At 39.6% G+C, this 20,624-nt stretch overlaps 1 protein-coding gene across 2 annotated transcripts; it reads right to left on the reverse strand.

The window, feature by feature from the left end:
* Positions 1-836: 836 nt before the first annotated feature.
* On the reverse strand, positions 837-14,207 carry rassf8b (Ras association domain family member 8b). Of its 2 annotated transcripts, none has more exons than XM_016500202.1 (5): positions 13,927-14,207; positions 6,483-6,665; positions 4,705-5,594; positions 3,498-3,627; positions 837-3,352 (listed from the first exon to the last, which is right to left on the reverse strand). In XM_016500202.1, exons 2-5 carry the CDS (start codon positions 6,592-6,594, stop codon positions 3,231-3,233), a joined length of 1,254 nt encoding a protein of 417 aa, XP_016355688.1. In that variant the 5' UTR covers positions 6,595-6,665; positions 13,927-14,207; the 3' UTR covers positions 837-3,230. The 2 variants fall into 2 exon arrangements, with proteins under 2 accessions (XP_016355688.1, XP_016355689.1); XM_016500203.1 differs by having other exon boundaries at positions 6,483-6,668.
* Between the last annotated feature and the right edge of the window lie 6,417 nt (positions 14,208-20,624).

Genomic DNA, 20,624 nt, shown 5'->3' on the forward strand with positions numbered 1-20,624 from the left:
AAATAGCAAGAAATGCTAAAAACTACCATATTTGCTTTACACTTTGTAAAATGTTTCATCACTACCAAAAGGCAGTTGTATTTTTACATGGATGAAAACTCGTTGTGGGATCTTCTCTCACCTATTTTACGTGTGGGTCAGATGCCATATATGTGCCAATAACTTCAGGTGATAGAAGTCTAGCTCATGCAAAACCTAAAAAGGCTCCAAATGTTTTTGCTGGATGTGTTTTGACTCTAATGAGGAAAAAGAGAGGAATCTAGCCGAGGACGGTGGAAGTTAGTGTTGAGTTTTTTTACTCCTATGAGGACGAGGCATCTGGTGTTGACATATGCGATCCTAACGCTTGCTGTCAGACTGCACCTATTGAGTAGAGGTGAAAGTGATTGTTTATGTGGGATTTGATTCCTGGCATGCAGTGCTCCTTTTCTCAGCAGAACTCTCCACCTCTGTACTGGAGAAGCCTGCAGTCATTGGATTTGAGTAAAATCCAACCAACATTCTCAGTGCCTGCAGCTCAGACTTCTGTTAGGAAGAAGCCATTAGGGAAATCAAGGTGTTTGAACTTAGTCAGGTCTTTAACCAGCTGGACACCCTCATTAAGCTGAGACGGGGATTGTTCTGATATTTTTAGGACCAGCTTTGTGGTTGCTTTTTGTAACTGTTGCCAGGCTGAATGAATCTCTAAATCTGAACTACTGAAAAATATCTGAACACAGAATAACACAATTGACCAGTTGTGTAATAATTTTGCTAAACACACATAAACATAAAGGAGTTCTAGGTTGCTGACTGCAACAACCAAAAAAAAAAAAAAGAGACAGTAAACAGCGATGCTCTATTCCAAATTTATTTAATTTTTTACAGTGTTAATGCGCCTTTTCCACTGATGGCATAGTTTTTGCTGCTCGATAAACATGTCAACATAAATCATTTCAATGTCTTTTCCAGGCATCTGACACTTCTCAAGAAGGAAGTAGTTTAACACAATTTGTTAAAAATAGAGCTAAATAGAAGTCTGTTGGCCAAAGGGATTTTGGTACTGCATTAAAGGTTAAAACTTGTGATCCAGAGATATCAAACCATGATGCCGTCTGATCTTAACTTTCAACTGAGCTTAATGATTTAGTCACACCTGTGTGCATAGCAGCAGGCGATAGAATACAAACTGTTAATTTCTAATGCACACACATCAGTCCCAAACTTCAAGCCTGTTACAACTGCACAGATATTTATACAGGCATTTAGCGCAGTCCATGTTACACCTTAATACAGCCCAGTTGAGTTTACACCTGTATTAAGTGCCATAGGTGGATCCTCAGGCCTCTCACACAAGCTTAAAACTGAACGTCAGTGCATGCATCCTAACAATGCAAAAAAATAAACACATTTAGTTTATTTTAGCTGTTTAGAGAGCGCTGTGCATTTTTTTCATCTGTTAAAAATAGTCCTCTTTGCTACTTATTGATATGTTGCTCTATGCTATTTACTTTTTTTCTTTTAGTAAGGCATGCTTCTGAAACGTTCCCCTCGTCACACAGAGATGTTTTTGTTCTTCAAGTCAGCCGAATGCTCTTTTGCAGATCATCTGAGCAACAGTTCTATGTGAAATAAACACAAGACTACTCCAAAAATAAAATACTCCATAAATGTAGAAGCAGATGGTTTTTGCTTTTAATGTATAGATACTTTAAGCAAAGCTTTAAACCAAACCTGTTTTTTGTTTAAATGATTCAATCTTCCATGAACATCAAAATTAAAATTTTGGCTTTTGGCAAAATAGTGTTTTCTGGAGAAGAAAAAAAATCTGTAAGCTTAATTAGTTTACAAAAATATCAAAACAAGTCCGGAAGCTACTACAGCAAATCTAAATGAGCACTTCCTTATAGACGCTTCCAAGAGCTCCTTGCTTATGTCCATATTAAATGTAAAAATAAATGTCATTCTGCATCTGAATGTAGCTTTAAGGGAAGCAGGTGCTACTACAGTTAAAAAAAAAAAATGTCATAAACATAGTATTTTGGAGCTGCTTCCTTTTGCACATACGCACAATTACAAACCTTTACATTCATGCAGATATTCATGACTTCCAGAACACTTTAAAAACACTTCTAAAAACTAGTAAAAACACTAAAGATTTGCTTAAAATATATGCAGCTGGTGTGATATTTGCTAGTATGTGGAAAAAAAGCCAACTCTATATAAGGATTTTAGTGAGATCAGCTAAATAAAAAAATAAAACTATTCAGTGTCAGAAATAAAATGCATTTATTGGCCAAAAAGTTTCACTTGAAAGCTTAAGAAGAACACATTGATCTAAGCCACTCATTACGACTTGTGAGTAACTACAATGTACTTGCATAATTTAAAAGGATTCTATTTAAAATTTAGCTGCTCATCACAAAACCAGGTTTTTTTTTGCTTCATTTCAAAAGGTAACAAATTTCACTTGCCACAAGCTGCTTTCATGCAAAAACACCTCTCTTACTCGCTCTCACACTGTTTTAAAATATTGCATGCACCTGTTTTCCTGATTAGTGCGATCAAACGCAGGAAATTATTCTCCAGCTTTTAAGATTTCAGTAAAATTCCACAGCAGATGTTTTGGCCAATAAAGTGCAAACTAAGGCGAAACATGCACCACCCCTTTTCTTTGAGCTTTCATCACGACTATGAGCCATAAAATATAAACTGCATAATTTATCATCCTCAACGATCTCTTTGCATCTCCCTAAAATTCCTGCTGCTTGCATAATCGCATTGAGTATGAGGTTTACCTGGAGATTCAGAAACATTCTAGAAATGAAAGACATCATGATGCTGCATTTTCTAACTTGCACCAGAAGGTTGATGGATTGAACATAGGCTGAGGCAGCATGTATTCTGTCTGTTTTTCTGTATGAATTCAGTAGTTGCCATGTTCAAGACATATTCAAAGCCTTACTGCGCTTTGGGTCCAGTGAAAGTGAGCATACATTCAGCTGGAGATGTCTTTGTATGATTTGGAGAAAGCACTGATTTGGTTAGATTAGTCAAACAGCCATCAAGAGGAAGCAATCATCACCGTAAAAACACTCACTGCTTGTTGATGAATCTGTAAAGCAAACAACATACACTACTATAATTCCAGGGAGTATGATCTCTCCAAAGGAAATCTTCATGGTCTCAGAGTGATATGGAGTCATAGAGGAAGTGCAGATTTTGTTTAAATGTTGATGCCGGGTGCAAAATCAGACGTAGATGCCTTCTGGGTTAAAGGTCGTGTTCAGCGGTCTCTGCAGAGCTCGTAGTTCAGCGGGAAGTTGTCGAGCTGATCCAAGCCGCTTCAGAGATCCAGACTGATTTTCTGACTCTACATAGATAAAACAAAGAGTGACTTTACCTGTAAAGTACACTTTAAAATTGGCGCATTGTGTTTTAGAGTTTAGAAATATACGTTATAGGTTGGTTACATTAGGTTAAATGAAGAACAAAACAAAGTATGTCTGTGTTTGTACCTGTGTTGGCTTCCTCCTCACCAGGGTCTGCTGGTAGAACTGTTACTTTGGTGCCAGTCTGTTGAATAAACTGTTGAAGGTTCACCTGCCTCAGCTCCTTAGTTAACTGTTCCAGTTCCTGCTGTCTCTCCTAAATGAAACAATCAAAGGTTTAAAAAAATCTAACCACCAAAACAGACAAATTCCCCTTTTCGTACTGTTCACATTTTTTTAAAGAAAGAGAGGGGCCAAAAGAGTGTGCTCCAAAACCTGCCTTACTATCATTTGTTACTTCGATGGTCCAGAGAGAATTTAGTGCTCTAAATACAAGTGTATCTGTGTTGTGTAACATTCCTGGTGAATACAAACTATACTGGGACATCCTGCTCCTTCACTTCATCTGTAAGCTCTGGCAAAGATCTTTTACATAATATCCGTGACCATTACCCTCCACCCCCACCCAGCTCCCTTAACATGCTGCAAAGCCGATTAGTAGCATTGTTGGAACTTAAGGCCAAAGAGTCCAAAACAAACAGCTGCAGTTCACACGATTTCAGCAGAGCCATGCTTGTACTGTATGGAACAAAGTACTGGCCATTCATTAGTACTTTGCTTCATAGGTTGATGTCACACTTGGTTAGAGAACATTGGATTTACTACCAAAACTTTATATGCACAGAATAGCACTTGAGTATTTCCTCCATCCTCCATACTGCTCTCTGATGGAACAGCTATGACAGGATTGTCCAATCCTGCTCCTGGAGGGCCAATTTCCTGCAGAGTTTAGCTCCAACCTGCACCAACACACTTGCCTGGAAGTTTTTAGTGATCCTGAAGACCTGGTTCAGGTGTGTTTTATTAGGATTTGAGCTAAACTTTGCAAGATAGTGTTCCTCCAGTATCAGGACTGAACAGCCCTGAGCTATGAGATATAAATATGTTGGAAATGCTTACACTATTCCACCTCTGCATGCTCCCCAAGTCATCAGTAGTAATTCACTTCTACTATTTTGGACAAATTGCTTTCATACAAACTACAAACTTTAATACTTGGTTTACTGTTGTGTACCTGATTTTGGAAAACAACTTCACACTAACCAAATCAACTAGACTTGATGTCAAATAGATTTGGTCCACAACAAAATATCTACTTGTGAAAGCAAGTCAATTCTTATCACTTTCAACTGTTAGTTTAAGTGAATTGTGATCTTCCTTCAGGCGATCTCACCTGTAGTCTAATGTTTGACTGGCCAAGTGAGAGCTCCACAGCTCTGCAGCTGCTCTCCAGTCTTGCAGCCTGCTGCACTTGCATGTCCAGCTCGGCACAAGCCTTATCCAGTCGCGACCGGACCTCCATTTCATCCGCTAGCTGTGTCTCCATCAGCTCTTGTTGCAGGCACTCTGCCTCCAGCCCTGCTTCCATGCACTGAATACGTGCCAGGTACTCTCCCAGTTGCTCCTCGCACTCCTGTACACGACTGCGCAGTTCCTGCAGCTGCTCACGAAGTTGCCTCTCATTGTCCTGCTCAATCTTCAGCTCATTCTCCCAGAATTCATGCTCCTTCATCTCCGCCTCATTCCTACGGACCTGCTGCTCTAGTTTGACCAGCTCCTCTTCTTCTTCCTCCGTCAATTGCTGCTGCAACTCAGTCTCGCAGCATTGCAGTTTCTGCTCTAGGATGCACAACTTGTCCTTCTGCAACTGCACCAGGCAGGACAACTCCGCCGGAGTGCTGCTGCGGTTTGTGTTTACCGTTCTCTGCTTGGTCTCACCCTCACGATTCTTCCCGAAGATGTCACGTAACCCCTTGGCACCACCGGTGAAAGTGAGGGACTTACGTTTTGGTTCACGACGTTTGAGAGAACGGTCGTTGGCTGTGGGGCGGAGCTTTGCCATGGGAGGGAGACTTTGGCGGTATAAGCTGCGCTCAGGGGCTCTTGCAGAGGTGTCCGAGGTGGGGCGCTCACTCAGAGATGGGCCTGTACGTTGAAGCACCAACTGCACATCACTAGCGTACTGACCCCACTTATTCAGAGAAACTACAGGATTCTCATGGGGCGCCAGGTGCCTCTCTGTCTCGCGCCATTTTTCAATCAGTGTGTAGCGACCAGTCCGCCCTGCAATACAATACTTTTACATTATCAACGCTTTATAGACATTGAATAAAATATGTGTAATTTGCTCTGTACTGCCAGTTGTAGCTTCTAGTTTCAGTTAAAGTGTAATTTCTGCTTAAGCGTCAAAAATCTGAATTGCAAAAATAATGATTGTATTCGAACAAGTTTCCCAAACATTCCCCCAATCTGTCATTATTCAGCCAAACAGGTAGTCCCGCTCCAAAATCAGGCCACTGGTTGAGCCTCTGTTACTTTGTCGGGATATTCAAACAAACACAGCATTGTTCGTTAGCAAAGCCATATCCTTTATGCTCTTGGAAAATTAACCTATGAATGACTTACATATGGTTAGACTAAAATATTTTAACATACTACACTACACACTTCAACTTTAATAAAACGGTATGGCTAAACAGAGAAGCAAGCAGACATACAAGCTTATAAGATTTAACTTTCCAAAGGAAATTCATCCAACATTCACCAGAGATCAGGCACCTCAGTGGCACAGAGACTGCACTTATTCATGAAATAATGAAATAAGACACAGTCTCATTTTTTCTAGTATGGGGTGATAGGGTCGAACTCAGAGACTAGAAGGGACAATACTGCATTTCACTGCTCCAATCGCTGATCTCAAAGAGGGTTTGTTGTCAAGGAGACAACCATAGTGAGAGTTATGTTGTGTAAAAAAACAGAAGAAAGGAGGAACAAAGGAGGAAGGAGCTTGGAAGGGAACATGCAAAAAAAAAAAAGGAAAGAAGTTCTGTTAAAAATTGTGGTACAAGTTATTCACCGTATGTAAAAGTGACCAAAACCCTATTTGGGTCTAAATATGCCTATACAGATGATTAGGGCACATTGTGTTCTATATTAAATTTAGTGTCTCACCTATTGCTTGTGCCAAAGCGATGACAACCTCTTGACATGTGGTGACTTCTGTGACCCCGCAGACGATGCGCTGCACTCCATCCACCCATACCTTCAGCTCCATGCCTCTCATCTGGATGATGTCATTCCTCACCTCTGCAGGCACCCGTTACTCGCTCTCTGGTCTGCATGCTGCTCTTATCACTGCTTGAAAGACCAAAGAACTGTTTGTGCTAATTCCACTTACATAAGAAATGATTTAACTATAAATACCTCTCTGTATTCAGAGCCTTCTTCAATAACAGTGACCTTACTAGCACTTGGTTCTTTATGATACTCCATCCATAGTCTGGCAGACGGCATCTTTAGCGCCTTGTGTAGGGAGGGTTTCTAAAGTGTGCTGCAGTTCTAAAGTTTTACACCCAGCTTGCTCACACAAGCCCTGATTTGATATTATCCTCAAATAAATTTTCACGTACTGCACTGTGGTTTGGCCTTTTTTGTTATCCTGTTGTTCTCTTAAGGATTGTTATGCTGGAAATATCTACACTGGATGAGCCAGTTGCAGTGTGTGACTAGTTGATGGACATCCTGTTTTTATGATACACCGCGAAGCTACCCCAACCACTTTATTTTGCCCGCCTGTCTTGATATATATATAACAATAGATAGATAGATAGATAGATAGATATTAGAGTCTGATAAGAGTGAATTCATTCTTTTGGATCAATTATCTTATATGTATCAATATTATGTATAGTCAAAATGGATAGTTGAAAAAAAAAACTGTTCAACTGCCCTCAATGCAGAACACTCTTAACTAAGTATTTTGAGTTTAAGACCCCTGCATTAAAAGATCACTTAAACAAAGTATGTTAACACAAATACCACACAGAATATGTTTAAAACTCCCAATTCCAGATGTGTTGTCAGATAAATATTATTGTTGCAACAAATGTTTTTGTTGTGCACGTTTTATTTACTTCATATCATTGGTAATGAAAACTTTGGTATAGACTGATGCCTGTCCTCCTCTGTGGCAGTGTACTGAGTGATGAGAGTGATTTATTTAGGTATGAACCGCTCAAGCAGATGAACTGGTCCAAACAGGCCTGTGTGAACAGTATGGATGGCGCCCACTCCCATGAGACGCACTCATAAAGGATAAGTGAGATGAGCTTTACACCCTTGACAGGTAATAAGTCTAATAAGTGTGTGTTGTGAAGAGAGACAGTCCTCTGTTTGTCTCTCATTCTGTCTCCAGGAGTGTTTGGGCTGCTGAAATCTAAAGTGGTCTCTGATGGGCAGTGGGCAATATCTTGATATGCCATCTAACACCCAGCTGATATCCATGATAACTGGATATCAGCATAGTGCAATCAGTATGTCAACACTACGCAAATACAGTTTCAGCAAACCCCTAACCCTAATTATTCCCTCAAATGGCACAGATATCATCCCTAAATGTGTGCTATGGATATTAAAATACCTCATAATGTGAAACCTGTTGAGGAAGGGTGCACTATAATGTATTAAAGTTGCAATGTAAAGACAATAGCGGCATCTCTTATTCTGTATTGTGATGTACATCCGAGTGAAACAAATCGAAAAAGAAAAAAAAAAGTAGAAATGTAAGGCAGGGGGTTCTGTCCATCAGTTGCTGATTGAATGGAGGCAGATCTGAATGCAAGAAACGGGTTTAAGTGAACTAAATGATTGGAGAAGTCCCAGCCAAGGTGAATCATTACTTTAATCCATTTTAATTTACTTTTCGTTGTTATGCCTCCCACAAATACTCTAGACTAGAAAGGACGTAACAGATGAATAAGATACACTTACAAAATAGGGTAAATTTCCATTTCATGTCAACCTTAAATTATTGGATTACCTGGTGGATGATATAAAAAAATCCCAAATTGAAGGGGGTATCCAAGCAAGAATAACAGAAACAGAGGGTTGGGTTCTTTTGACTTGGGACAGTACGTAACCATCTATAGCAACCACAAGGAACACCCTATAGTAACCACCTTGAAATGCACTTAAAACAGCTTAGAACTGCTTAGCAACCACCCACAACATCCTAGCTTTTGCATGTGCAAGCATCACTCACACTTTCTAAATATCTTGTTTTAATTCTGTCCTGGTGTGTGTTTTGATACTCTTGACATCATGTTCTAATCGGTCTCTCTCGGGCAGAGACATCAGGCCAGGAAGTGTAATCATTCACTTCTGCTTTAGAAATCTCTCACGAACTTGTTAATTCAGTTCAGTCCTACCCATCCAGCAAAGCGGCATACAGTTAAGTGGTGTTGTTTTCTTGTATGTTTTAAACACTGCATCAAAGCCCTACCCCCAACAGTATTATGTGTCAGCTGCAGAATCTGTGTTTAACTTTATATACATGATACAGGCATCTGCTCCTGACGAGCTTTGGCTCCATGACCCGGGGCTAAATTTAACAAACTCAAGGTTTTGGTGGCCTGTCGGTGTAAGGTACAGCCAAGACAGCTGCTAAGGAGATGTAACACGTCTAAACTCACATTCCAGTCGACTCACATGTCTGACGTCTGTAAACACAGATCAGTACAGCACATATAGCTGGATGCAACTGTAACCCCATCGGGTGTAACGTTCCCTGCATGCTGTAGTGCTCTCACATGCTCTGTCATGTCAATGTTGTCCATCCATTCTGCTATACTAACTCAGGGCTGTTGAATATAACAGTCAAAAGTTTATAAAACTACTCGGAGTAGCTGTCATATTTGTTGGCACGAATTGAAACTAAGAGGTTAGGGTTGGCAGCACAGTCCTTTCAATATGTTGGTCTGTTGTATAATTTAGTGTCAATTGTTTATTCAGCAAAACTTGTGTCAAATTAAACTTGGTGTCTACCTTGACTATGGTCAGTACAACATATTCTAGATCTTTCAACAGGTCTGCTGTTTCAGAGACACATTTTGAGATGAAAGCTTGTTCTGCTGTCTAGCATTTTAGTCGCTGTAATTCTTGGTTTTATCTACAGCACTCGAAAAACTCCTCAGGACCCTAACGGTGTGGGTGGACTGTAGTGGGGGCTGTTCTAACAATGGTCCAGACAAACACAGAGGTCTGCTGGAGAGACGCCCACCCCTGCAGGCCTCACAGCATGACTGGACACAAACAATCCATCTCCATAGTGATGCTTTCGCAGCTTTGTGAATCTCTCACATGGCCGGCTGTGACCGGCCTGGGAACTAACAAACACCAGCAATTAAGGAACAATCTCTTTATTTTAACTTTTGTCCATGTCCCTCTGTATAACTTTGTCCTGTCAGGGGTTCCCAGCTGATCAACGCACCAATGAGTCACAAACTGACACTGAATTAAAGCCATTTAAAATAAAATTGTTTGTCAGTACAGCCTCATTTGAGGATGAGAAACCCCATTCATTAACTCAAAGTAACTTTAGTCTGAGGTGAATGTCACAGTAAGTGGCTTTATCACACACAACAATGTGGGGGAAGGGATGCTGGCTGTATGCATACCATGCAGTTCAACATAAAGTTTAATTTAGGTTATTTTAACAAAATAATAATTCTGCTTTTGAGGAAGAAAGAGCTTAATCTTGTTTCTCTTTACAATGTATAGTAAACATTTCTCCTTCGGCATTCATTGTTAAATAATGTGAGAACTATGTTTAAACAACCCTTTATGAGATGTTTTCTTTAGATAGTTTGACAGTCATTGCTTGTAAACTTTGCCATTGCATAGGCATTTAAATAATATGTTAAAACTAGATTTTTACATTTTTGAATGCCTTGCCCGTAGAAAGAAAAAAAAAAACACCACCACAATGCCACTAGTATAAGGTGTTCGAAGTGGTTTCCAATTCAGAATTGTGTTTCTATGTGGTTACTAGAGTGTTCTGGCTCAATCTGAGCGTTCAGATTGGTATCTTCTACCAATCTGAATGCTCGGATAAGTGAATGCACACCTTTCTGCAACACAATTTGAGGTGACACATAAAGCACCAATTATTTAGTTGTTCTGTCTCCAATAATTTGTTGTTGTTCTATCTTATCTGTTTCTTTTTCGACTGAGAAACAACAGCCTGGCCAGTGTTGCCACTTTGCAGACAAACTAATTAATGCAAAATAAGCTGAATGTATAGAGTATGTGCAGTTAGAAAAAAATCGCACTGTATGCGCGCAGTATGTATACTATGCTGATTATGAAATTTATCGCACATTGCGCACATATCCTAACATACATGTAAAAAGGCGATTTTCTCTCTTTTTCTGCCATTGTATTCTTATTGCACAGCAGACAAATCCCTTCATATCCTTGAGGTGGACAGTGTAGGTTCAAAAGAGGGAAGTGAACTGTCTGTGAACTATGACATGCACTTTTATTAGAAATGCAGGGATGGTTTATCTGAAATTCCTGAGAGACCCTAAACTTCATTCACACAGTCCTGTGGTTACACACATACTGTACACACAGACCAAACATTTTCGGCATTTTATAAACTATCAATGAGTAGAACTGGAAATCTTTGGGTGCAGATCTCGTCTGCCTACCGGTAATCCATCAAAAGCTTTCTGCAGCCTACATCAGATCCTGATCTGCATTGTCATGCATTTATTCATGATATTACATATCCATCTCTCATCACAGTTCCACATCTCACTACCTCTGTACTGTTGTCTACTCAGTCTTCCATCGGCTTTCCTGCTCTCCTCAGCTCTCAATCACTTTCTTCTCTCTTCCTCTGGTAGGTCTTGCGCTGGAGTTATTTAGCACGTTCATGTTATCCACGATCAGCAGATTTGATCAGTGGGTGTTTGATGAGCCAGCTGTTGTCATATAAGAGCGTGTGTAATGAGTGGCTGAGGTATGTGTAATTGGTTGCGAGCGAGTCAGTTCTGTGAATGAGGCATGTGTAAACAGATCTATGAGTGAGGCAGAGGAAGGTGGTGTCCGACAGCTAAAAGAAAATGCACATACAAATCCTGTGTTTGCACAATATCCTGGCTACTAAGATGACTCCGTCTGATCTATTTTTGATTGGCCTTGCCCTGCCTGCTATGCCTGAAGGAGTGGTTGAAAGCAGTATGTTGAAAATGAACTAATGTACAAAAAATTTCAACATAGTTCAATTTTGTCCAATAAATAAGCAATGTATTCATTAAATATTCACTTGGTTATCGCTGAAACACTCTTGAATTTGTTCTAGATCATCATATGTGATAATAAGATGCTTCTGGAATGTGGTCTAGGACCCGTATCCCTAACAAACAACAGTTTTAGTATGAAGGCACCCTTTGGTTTTACACACGTCACAAAGTGTCAGTAAGCAAGCAGCTCTATAAAAGAGGGGTGAATTTATCATAATTGTCAGTAAAATTGAGAGAGTGGACATGTAGAACATTTAAATCTGATGCAGATAAACATAAATTAAAACCTGCTGTAAAGCACATTACCTTAATAACAAAGGCATATACAACCGTTTGGGCTCTACTGCTTATTCTTGTGTAAGTTCTGATAGTCGGTTTGTAATCAAGCCAGCTTAACAAAAACAGTCCTATCTATTAATAAGAATGCATATAACTTTGCAGTTTGTATGACAGTATGTAAACTTTGAAGGTGTTGGAGCCTGAGTTGTTTGTGTTGTGTTCAGTTGTTTAAGACTGTTTGATGATCACGTTCATAACTTTAAAATAATACATCATTTAGCAACATTACATAATGCCTAATGCATTATATGTCATTTACTATCCACCTTATTTTTAACATAAGAACGGGTGTGGCATTTTAAACACTTTGTCAGCCACTTCTACTTGTTTTAGGTGTACAAAAAGAGTCTGTTATGTTATGCTGCTTGATGTTGCAAATTAGAATTTTTTTTTATTTTTTTTTTTATTATCATAATCATAAATCTATTTACTGCACTTTGTTATTCTTTTAGTTATTTACATATAGCTGCTAGTGAATCGGAAGTCACACATTCACAAAAAATTTATTTGAAAAAATAAGGTGAAAAATAAGGTGACAGAATTGTCATTTTTGGGGGAACTGTCCACTGAACATATTAGTATGCATTTCAATAATTGCGTTGTCAGGAAACTGATTCAAATATTTCACACATTCATACTTAAATGTGCACTACTGATCTTAAGAATATTAACAGTAAGACTGGGGCTAGTTGCCGCACTTTTGCTCCAGTGAATGCTTTTGAAAGCAATTTCTGTATTGGCACATAACTTAAGGTTTACACAAATACACAACAGAGGGGCATGTTGTCACACAATTTGGGGTAAGTGACAATGGACCATACCATTAAATAGCTTAACACATTTTGATTCAAAACCTTATAAATACTCAGATACAACCACTGTGACAACTAGCCCCAGTCCCTTATTATGTCTAATATTGACTCATTGATGAAATTTACTATAAAACCTCCAGTCGTAGTTAGTGTTTATGGGATGCAGTGTCAGCCACTTCTACTTGTTTTAGGTGTTCAAAAAGAGTCTGTTATGTTATGCTGCTTGATGTTGCAAATTAGAATTTTTTTATTTTTTTTTTATTATTATCATAATCATAAATCTATTTACTGCACTTTGTTATTCTTTTAGTTATTTACATATAGCTGCTAGTGAATCGGAAGTCACACATTCACAAAAAATTTATTTGAAAAAATAAGGTGAAAAATAAGGTGACAGAATTGTCATTTTTGGGGGAACTGTCCACTGAACATATTAGTATGCATTTCAATAATTGCGTTGTCAGGAAACTGATTCAAATATTTCACACATTCATACTTAAATGTGCACTACTGATCTTAAGAATATTAACAGTAAGACTGGGGCTAGTTGCCGCACTTTTGCTCCAGTGAATGCTTTTGAAAGCAATTTCTGTATTGGCACATAACTTAAGGTTTACACAAATACACAACAGAGGGGCATGTTGTCACACAATTTGGGGTAAGTGACAATGGACCATACCATTAAATAGCTTAACACATTTTGATTCAAAACCTTATAAATACTCAGATACAACCACTGTGACAACTAGCCCCAGTCCCTTATTATGTCTAATATTGACTCATTGATGAAATTTACTATAAAACCTCCAGTCGTAGTTAGTGTTTATGGGATGCAGTGCTGTGTGTTTGTAAGTTTAGGAGGGGCTGCGGGCCTGCTGCTGATCTGATTGAAAACACTGACCATCACACTGTCATTTAACCCGTTGAAACGCATATCAGTAGATCTGGGCTGGTGATAAAGCCCTGACATTGACAGCACACACAGTCAGTCTCATGTCATGCGTCTGTTCTCCAGCGCGTTCGTGTAACGCATCCCGTCACAACTAGTATTTAAAGATGCCCCATGAAAACACATGAAATACATGTCGCCCTTCTCTCGGGCTTTCCCGACGGTCCAAAACACGGTGCGGAGACGTTTATTTGAAATCGTTTCCGTACCTGCGTGTGTCTGCAGTCCCGGACCGCTACAATCCTCAGTCCGGGTCCACTTAGCTCCGCCAGAGCAGAACCGAGATTTAAGCAGATGATGTGGTTTTCCTTTCAGTGTTTCGTAAAGACTGCCTTCATTTGATGTCCGTAAATGTAGTCCGGTTAGGAGGGTCCGCGCGCTGAAGTTGAGTGTGGCCCGTTACATCAGCAGCAGCAGCTCTGCTCTCAAGCGAGTAAATAGAGTGAGCGCTAGCGGGACACCGCAAGGCATCATGGAGCGAGCACTTTAAAGCTGCACAGCCCACACTGAACAAGTGTGCTCAGTCACTCACACACACACACACACACACTCTCTCTGCATGCACCGCACATTTAGCGGTTATATAGCAAAGTCTGTAGATTTTATTAAAATTACAAATTGGTAACGCTTTCACGTTTTTAACAAATTAACTATTCATTAACCAATTGCCTACGCTATTTATTACATGCTTAGACACTAAAAGTGGTACTTGAAGCCCACTCATTGAAAACATTCACTCATATACCTAATCTTTAGACCAAGTCTGCAACCCTACAAGCGCATTACATGCTTTAAACTCATGTTGCTATTGTGAAACAAACTTTTTGCAAAACTCTAAACAGTATTACACACATCATTCAACTAACAGCTCTTTTGTTTTATTTGGGAAACAATGCCATTTAAATGCCACACTCATTTACTGATGACCTACACCCAGTGATCATGTGTGAAAACACATATATAATTTGTTCACAAAACCCAGTGTTTTGAGAAAGAAATTATTTTTAACCCCTACATTTCTGTTTATGTTGTGTGTGTGTGTGTGTGTGTGTATGTATATATATATAGAGAGAGAGAGAGAGAGAGAGAGATATATGTGTATGATTATATACTATGTGTGTGTATATGTGTGTGTATATGTACAGTACATACATACACACACATACATATATACACTGAATATGCATACAAGCCAAGTCAGAAAGTCAACTTTATTTAGGCAATATAGATTGTTTCACAGCAGCTTCACAATAGCCAAGTCTGCAACCCTACAAGCGCATTACATGCTTTAAACTCATGTTGCTATTGTGAAACAAACTTTTTGCAAAACTCTAAACAGTATTACACACATCATTCAACTAACAGCTCTTTTGTTTTATTTGGGAAACAATGCCATTTAAATGCCACACTCATTTACTGATGACCTACACCCAGTGATCATGTGTGAAAACACATATATAATTTGTTCACAAAACCCAGTGTTTTGAGAAAGAAATTATTTTTAACCCCTACATTTCTGTTTATGTTGTGTGTGTGTGTGTGTGTGTGTATGTATATATATAGAGAGAGAGAGAGAGAGAGAGAGAGAGAGAGAGAGAGAGAGAGAGAGAGAGAGAGAGAGAGAGAGAGAGAGAGAGAGAGAGAGAGAGAGAGAGAGAGAGAGAGAGAGAGAGAGAGAGAGATATATGTGTATGATTATATACTATGTGTGTGTATATGTGTGTGTATATGTACAGTACATACATACACACACATACATATATACACTGAATATGCATACAAGCCAAGTCAGAAAGTCAACTTTATTTCTAAAGCACTTTATACAATATAGATTGTTTCACAGCAGCTTCACAATAGTATCGAATTCAAATTCTGCTGTAAAGAAGCTCTAACAAGTCAATAGTGTCATTATACAGTCAGTTCAGTACTGATTCAGTCAGTTGCATAACTGTGTAAAATGTAGTTGTACATGCATACTGGTGTATTTGTGCATATGCATGTGCTATGACAAACTCCTGTGCACTCCACTGCACTCTGAACAAGCAAAAGACACACGAGAGTAGTGTTATACATTTTTCACATCTGTGTGTAGTTTGGCGTGTAGAAGATTTAAAATAGTTTTGAATGAAGTGTTTGCTTTTGCAAGATATGTGTGATGTTTTGCGTGTTGTGTGTGTGTTTTGTGGTTTTGTGTGTAGAGTTTTGAGAAATGGAGCCATAGTTTAAAAAACTGTGTGTAGGCATTTAAAAAAAAAACTGTAATCACGTCCATTTCTACTTCTTTGATGTGCATTTATTGCCTGTTTCATAATGTTCATTTAGTTTAATGTTTTTATCTGTTTATTGATTTAAATAAGCTGTTTCTTGACTTTTGAGACATAAGAAAGGTTTATGAGGTAAATGTGTGCAATAAATAGTGTGTGTGTGTGTGTATGTGTGTGTCTCCCTTTAGAATTCTTATAATGTGTGTGTGTGTGTGTGTGTTTGTGTGTCTAGAATTATAATAGTTGCTCCATTTTGCTGAAAGAGGAATGCCTTAAATCTCTCGAAATGACTTTAAATAAAACATTATTAGCATTATATATATATATTATTATTTAATTTTTTTTTGTATGTTTTAATAAAAGCATGTGCTGAGTGTCATTGCTCTAGCTTGCCATGATTGTGATTGCAGAGATTTATTGCATTTAACTTGCCGTGTTATGAATAGCCCTGGCATCCCCTACAATAAATTACCAAAATGGTGCAATGGAACATGTTAAATAACACCAACAGAGCAAAAGTTGATCTTCGACTGCGCTCTTAACTCATTTTAATAATATCTCATAACAATAGCAATCATGACATATTTGTAATGTAAATAATGCCAAATGCATTATTCTGCCGCATCAACCTGCAGTGTAGTCATATAGCCCTGATTACTGTGGATCAGTTGTGCACTTGCTGGGTAAATTTACCATGTACACTGATTGTAACCAGCTTTGGTTACATATATAATATTATATATATTTATATATATAAACGTCTCCACACACACACACACACACACACACACACACACACACACATTACTTTAATGTACCTTTACCCAAAATTAACCTCGATAAGGAGATAAACTTTTTGACCACTCAGATCAGAGTGCATTGTAAATGTGTCCACGTGGAGAGATTGTCATAAAGCTCAAAACAGAGGATTAGTCTGTGCAGTAAATGCCTGGATGAGGTCTGTTTATCTGCTGTGCTGCATGTGACATCTGTCCATGATGAGATTATCCACCCAGAAATCTGTGATCTATTACTGTGTGTTGTGGCGGATAACACGGTCTGCAGTCTGTTTCTCATAGAAACCTTCTGCTGACCTGTTTCCTCCCTTAAGTTCTGCGACGTTATTAAACAACCATAGCATATCCACAGACAGAAAATACTTGTCAGATGTGAGAATGCAACGTCACTTTTTTTTCTTATTGTAAAATAAGAATGTGTTTATCAATGGTATATAATACTTGCAGTCTTTAAATACAAAATATGAGTCTGTAATCTCTGTAAGATAATTAAAACGCGCTTTCTTAAATGGCTCTGTTCCACCACACCAGCATTGGGAAAAGTAACAAGTAGCACGTGACGAAACTGGTATCAATCTGGGACACTTAGGCATTAAGAGTAGACGCCTCCACCAACCCAAACTCATATAAAATAATCATATTTATGTTACAGTGACGAGATAAAGACTGTAAACTCCTCCGCTAGCTAGATACTGAAGTGCAGTTTGCCATCCGCTCCACTAGGGGCAAAAGCGCATTTCACGTTCAGCATGACACCTTTGGATCGCTTGCAAACAGTCTGCACAACTCACGTTTGAACAGATTTAACAAGTACAGATCGTGCATTTGAAATCTTAATGTCTACTTTTGATGTAAGTAGTTAGTCTCTTACCTCATGAATCGCGACTCTCTTGTAAAATTACTAGCAGGCATTAAAGTACAGGTGCATCTCAATAAATTAGAATGTCGTGGAAAAGTTCATCTATTTCAGTAATTCAACTCAAATTGTGAAACTCGTGTATTTAATAAATTGAGATGCACCTGTATGTATAAATTAATCAGTAATTGATGCTTTGGATGAACTAAAGCCAGTAGCTACATTTACGTATGTGATATAAAAAGTAGTAAATTCCATTGATCTCTGTTGATGTCTGTAGTGTCATTGTATTAAAAAAAAGTGATGTGGGATGCTCTGATGTTCCCCTGCTGCTTCATGTTTTTCCTACTTTTAGCTATATGGTATAAGATGATTATAGCACAGATACATTTTGATGTCATTTTGAAATGTAAAACTGTATATAACTGTCTAACAGAGCACATACAGGTGCATCTCAATAAATTAGAATGTCGTGGAAAAGTTCATTTATTTCAGTAATTCAACTAATACACGAGTTTCACAATTTGAGTTGAATTACTGAAATAAATGAACTTTTCCACGACATTCTAATTTATTGAGATGCACATGTATATGCAGCATTAATATGCTGCAATTCATATTGGACTATGGTACATTTAGACAGTGACTGGCACATTGTTCTGCTTTGCACTTGCTTTTGCATTTGCTCACAATGTTTCTTGAATCTTGTTCTGGGATTCTGGTGCATATAGTCCTAGTCCTCGACTTCCTGGGCTTCTGCTTTTTCGACAAAATAGTAAGATGAAAGATATAAGTTACATTCGCTAGAATCAGATGACATTACGCGCCTTCAGTACCACTGTTTTTAAAATAGATAATACATTTTAGATATATAATGTCTTTTTTATTAAGAATAATTGATTAGTTAAAGCTGCAGTCCGTAACTTTTTTTGGTTAAAAATTATCCGAAATCAATATTTGAGAAAGTACATAACCAGCCAGTGCTCGAAACTATCGCCTTACTTTAGCCCGATTCACAACGGTAAGCTTATAATAATGTTTTCTAATTTGAACAGTACGGGTAGGTTTTCGCAGGAAATTCAAGCATGGCACTGCGTCATTACGTCACTTCTGTAAACATAAAGAAGTTGTCCCGGCTACTAGGCTATTCTGCAGTCCGGTAATTTTTTTGGTTAAAAATTATCCGAAATCAATATTTGAGGAAGTACATAACCAGCCAGTGTTCAAAACTATCGCCTTAAGGCCATGTCCACACGTACACGGGTATTTTGTAAAAACGGAGTTTTTCCTTCTTCTGTTTTTAAAAAAATCTCCATCCACACGAAAACGCAAACGCATGCTATGACGCACTGTCAAGAGCAACTTTTCATTCACGCAGTGAAACTGCACTGTCATTGGTTCGTGCAGTGTATTAAAAAATGAACCAATGGCTAGGCAGCGGGGCTGCACGAGCCTATGGCGACGAAGCCCGCCAAGCCTGCCAGAGGAGGGTCTTGTGTGATATTAATTCTGCCTCTGACTGGGCCAGAACGAGCCAGTCGTCGAGGTAATTGAGAATGCGGATTCCCACCTGTCTCAGAGGGGAGAGAGCCACATCCATGCACTTCGTAAAAGTGCAGGGGGCCAGTATGCGTCCAGCGAAAAGAACCAGTCTCCTGAGCGAATTTGCGCAAGGATCTGTTTCAGCATAGTCATCCTGAATGACCTTTTCATGAGGGCGTGATTCAGGTGTCTGAGATCGAGGATGGGCCGGAGGCCACCATCCTTTTTGGGGACGAGGACGTAGCGGCTGTGGAAGCCTGACTCGCTCTGAGCTGGGGGAACAGTTTCTACGGCTCCTATCACCAGCAAATTCATCACCTCTGAGCGCAGGACGTGTGCGTCTTTGGTCTAAGCTGAGGTGAGAACGAGCTGAGGTATTCGAGCGAATTGCAGTGAATAACCTCGTTTTATTATCTCCAACACCCAGATTGGCACTACAGGGATGGCCCGACAGGCCTCAGCCCGTGTGACAAGGGGTTGGATTAAATTGAGAGGCTGGTCGCCGTATGGGGACCCCACACTCAGAAGAGGAAATTTGCTTTCCCTGAAAATGCTTTCAAAAAATGCTTCGCTAGACTTAATGCTCTCATAGCAGAGCAGTCAGCCCCCGTGCACGCAGCCTCAGCGTGGGCGTGGCCCAGACGCGTTCAATTTGAAGCTGTCAGTGATAATAATCATTAGTGACAGCATTCTCTTTTAATCCACCTAAAAAGATCAAACCACTCATTAGAAGAGGAGTTTTGATGATCTTTATGTGTAAACACTCTGGCAGATCAAAAATGCTGCACGCATTCTCTCAAATCCGCTTGTAGCGGATGAGGGGAGGGGCAGGGCCGTCTTCATTGAAGAAATTGAGCCGCGAGCAAAGCAGAGTGAGACATGACCTCTCGTTGTAAGAGCGGTCTGTCTCAGCAGCACAGCCTCAGCGTTGGCGTGGCCCAGGCGAGAGGCGCGTTCAAATACAAAGCTGTCAGCGATATTGAATCACTGGTGACAACGTTCTGCTCCAAACCGCCCAGGAAGATTGAGCCGCTCGACAAAGAGGGGGCGCCGATCCCCACGTGTAAACACACTGGCAGATCAAAGAGCTGCGTGGAGAGTGATGCATGCGGGGGCTTTGCGGCATTAAATCACTCAAGCCTGATCGTTCATACCCGCGAGTTTGTCATTTCTACCTCCGAGTAACTGGGAGGAGAGAAACACAAGCGCGGGGGAGGCGGGGCTCAGTGACACACACACAAATGCGAACGCCCGCTTATATAGCCAGATGCCCCGCCCATTCTGGCGGGCTTTGGCAGACTTGGCGGGCTTCGTCGCCATAGGCTCGTGCAGCTCCACTGCCTAGCCATTCGTTCGTTTTTTAATACACTGCACGACCCAATGGCCATGCAGTTTCACTGCGTGAATGAAAAAAGGCTTCAGTTCAGGAGAAAAAAGGCTTTTTCCTA

This window comes from Sinocyclocheilus anshuiensis, unplaced genomic scaffold (assembly GCF_001515605.1).
Source record: "Sinocyclocheilus anshuiensis isolate Anshui unplaced genomic scaffold, SAMN03320099.WGS_v1.1 scaffold346, whole genome shotgun sequence".
NCBI classification, from domain to species: Eukaryota; Metazoa; Chordata; class Actinopteri; order Cypriniformes; family Cyprinidae; genus Sinocyclocheilus; species Sinocyclocheilus anshuiensis.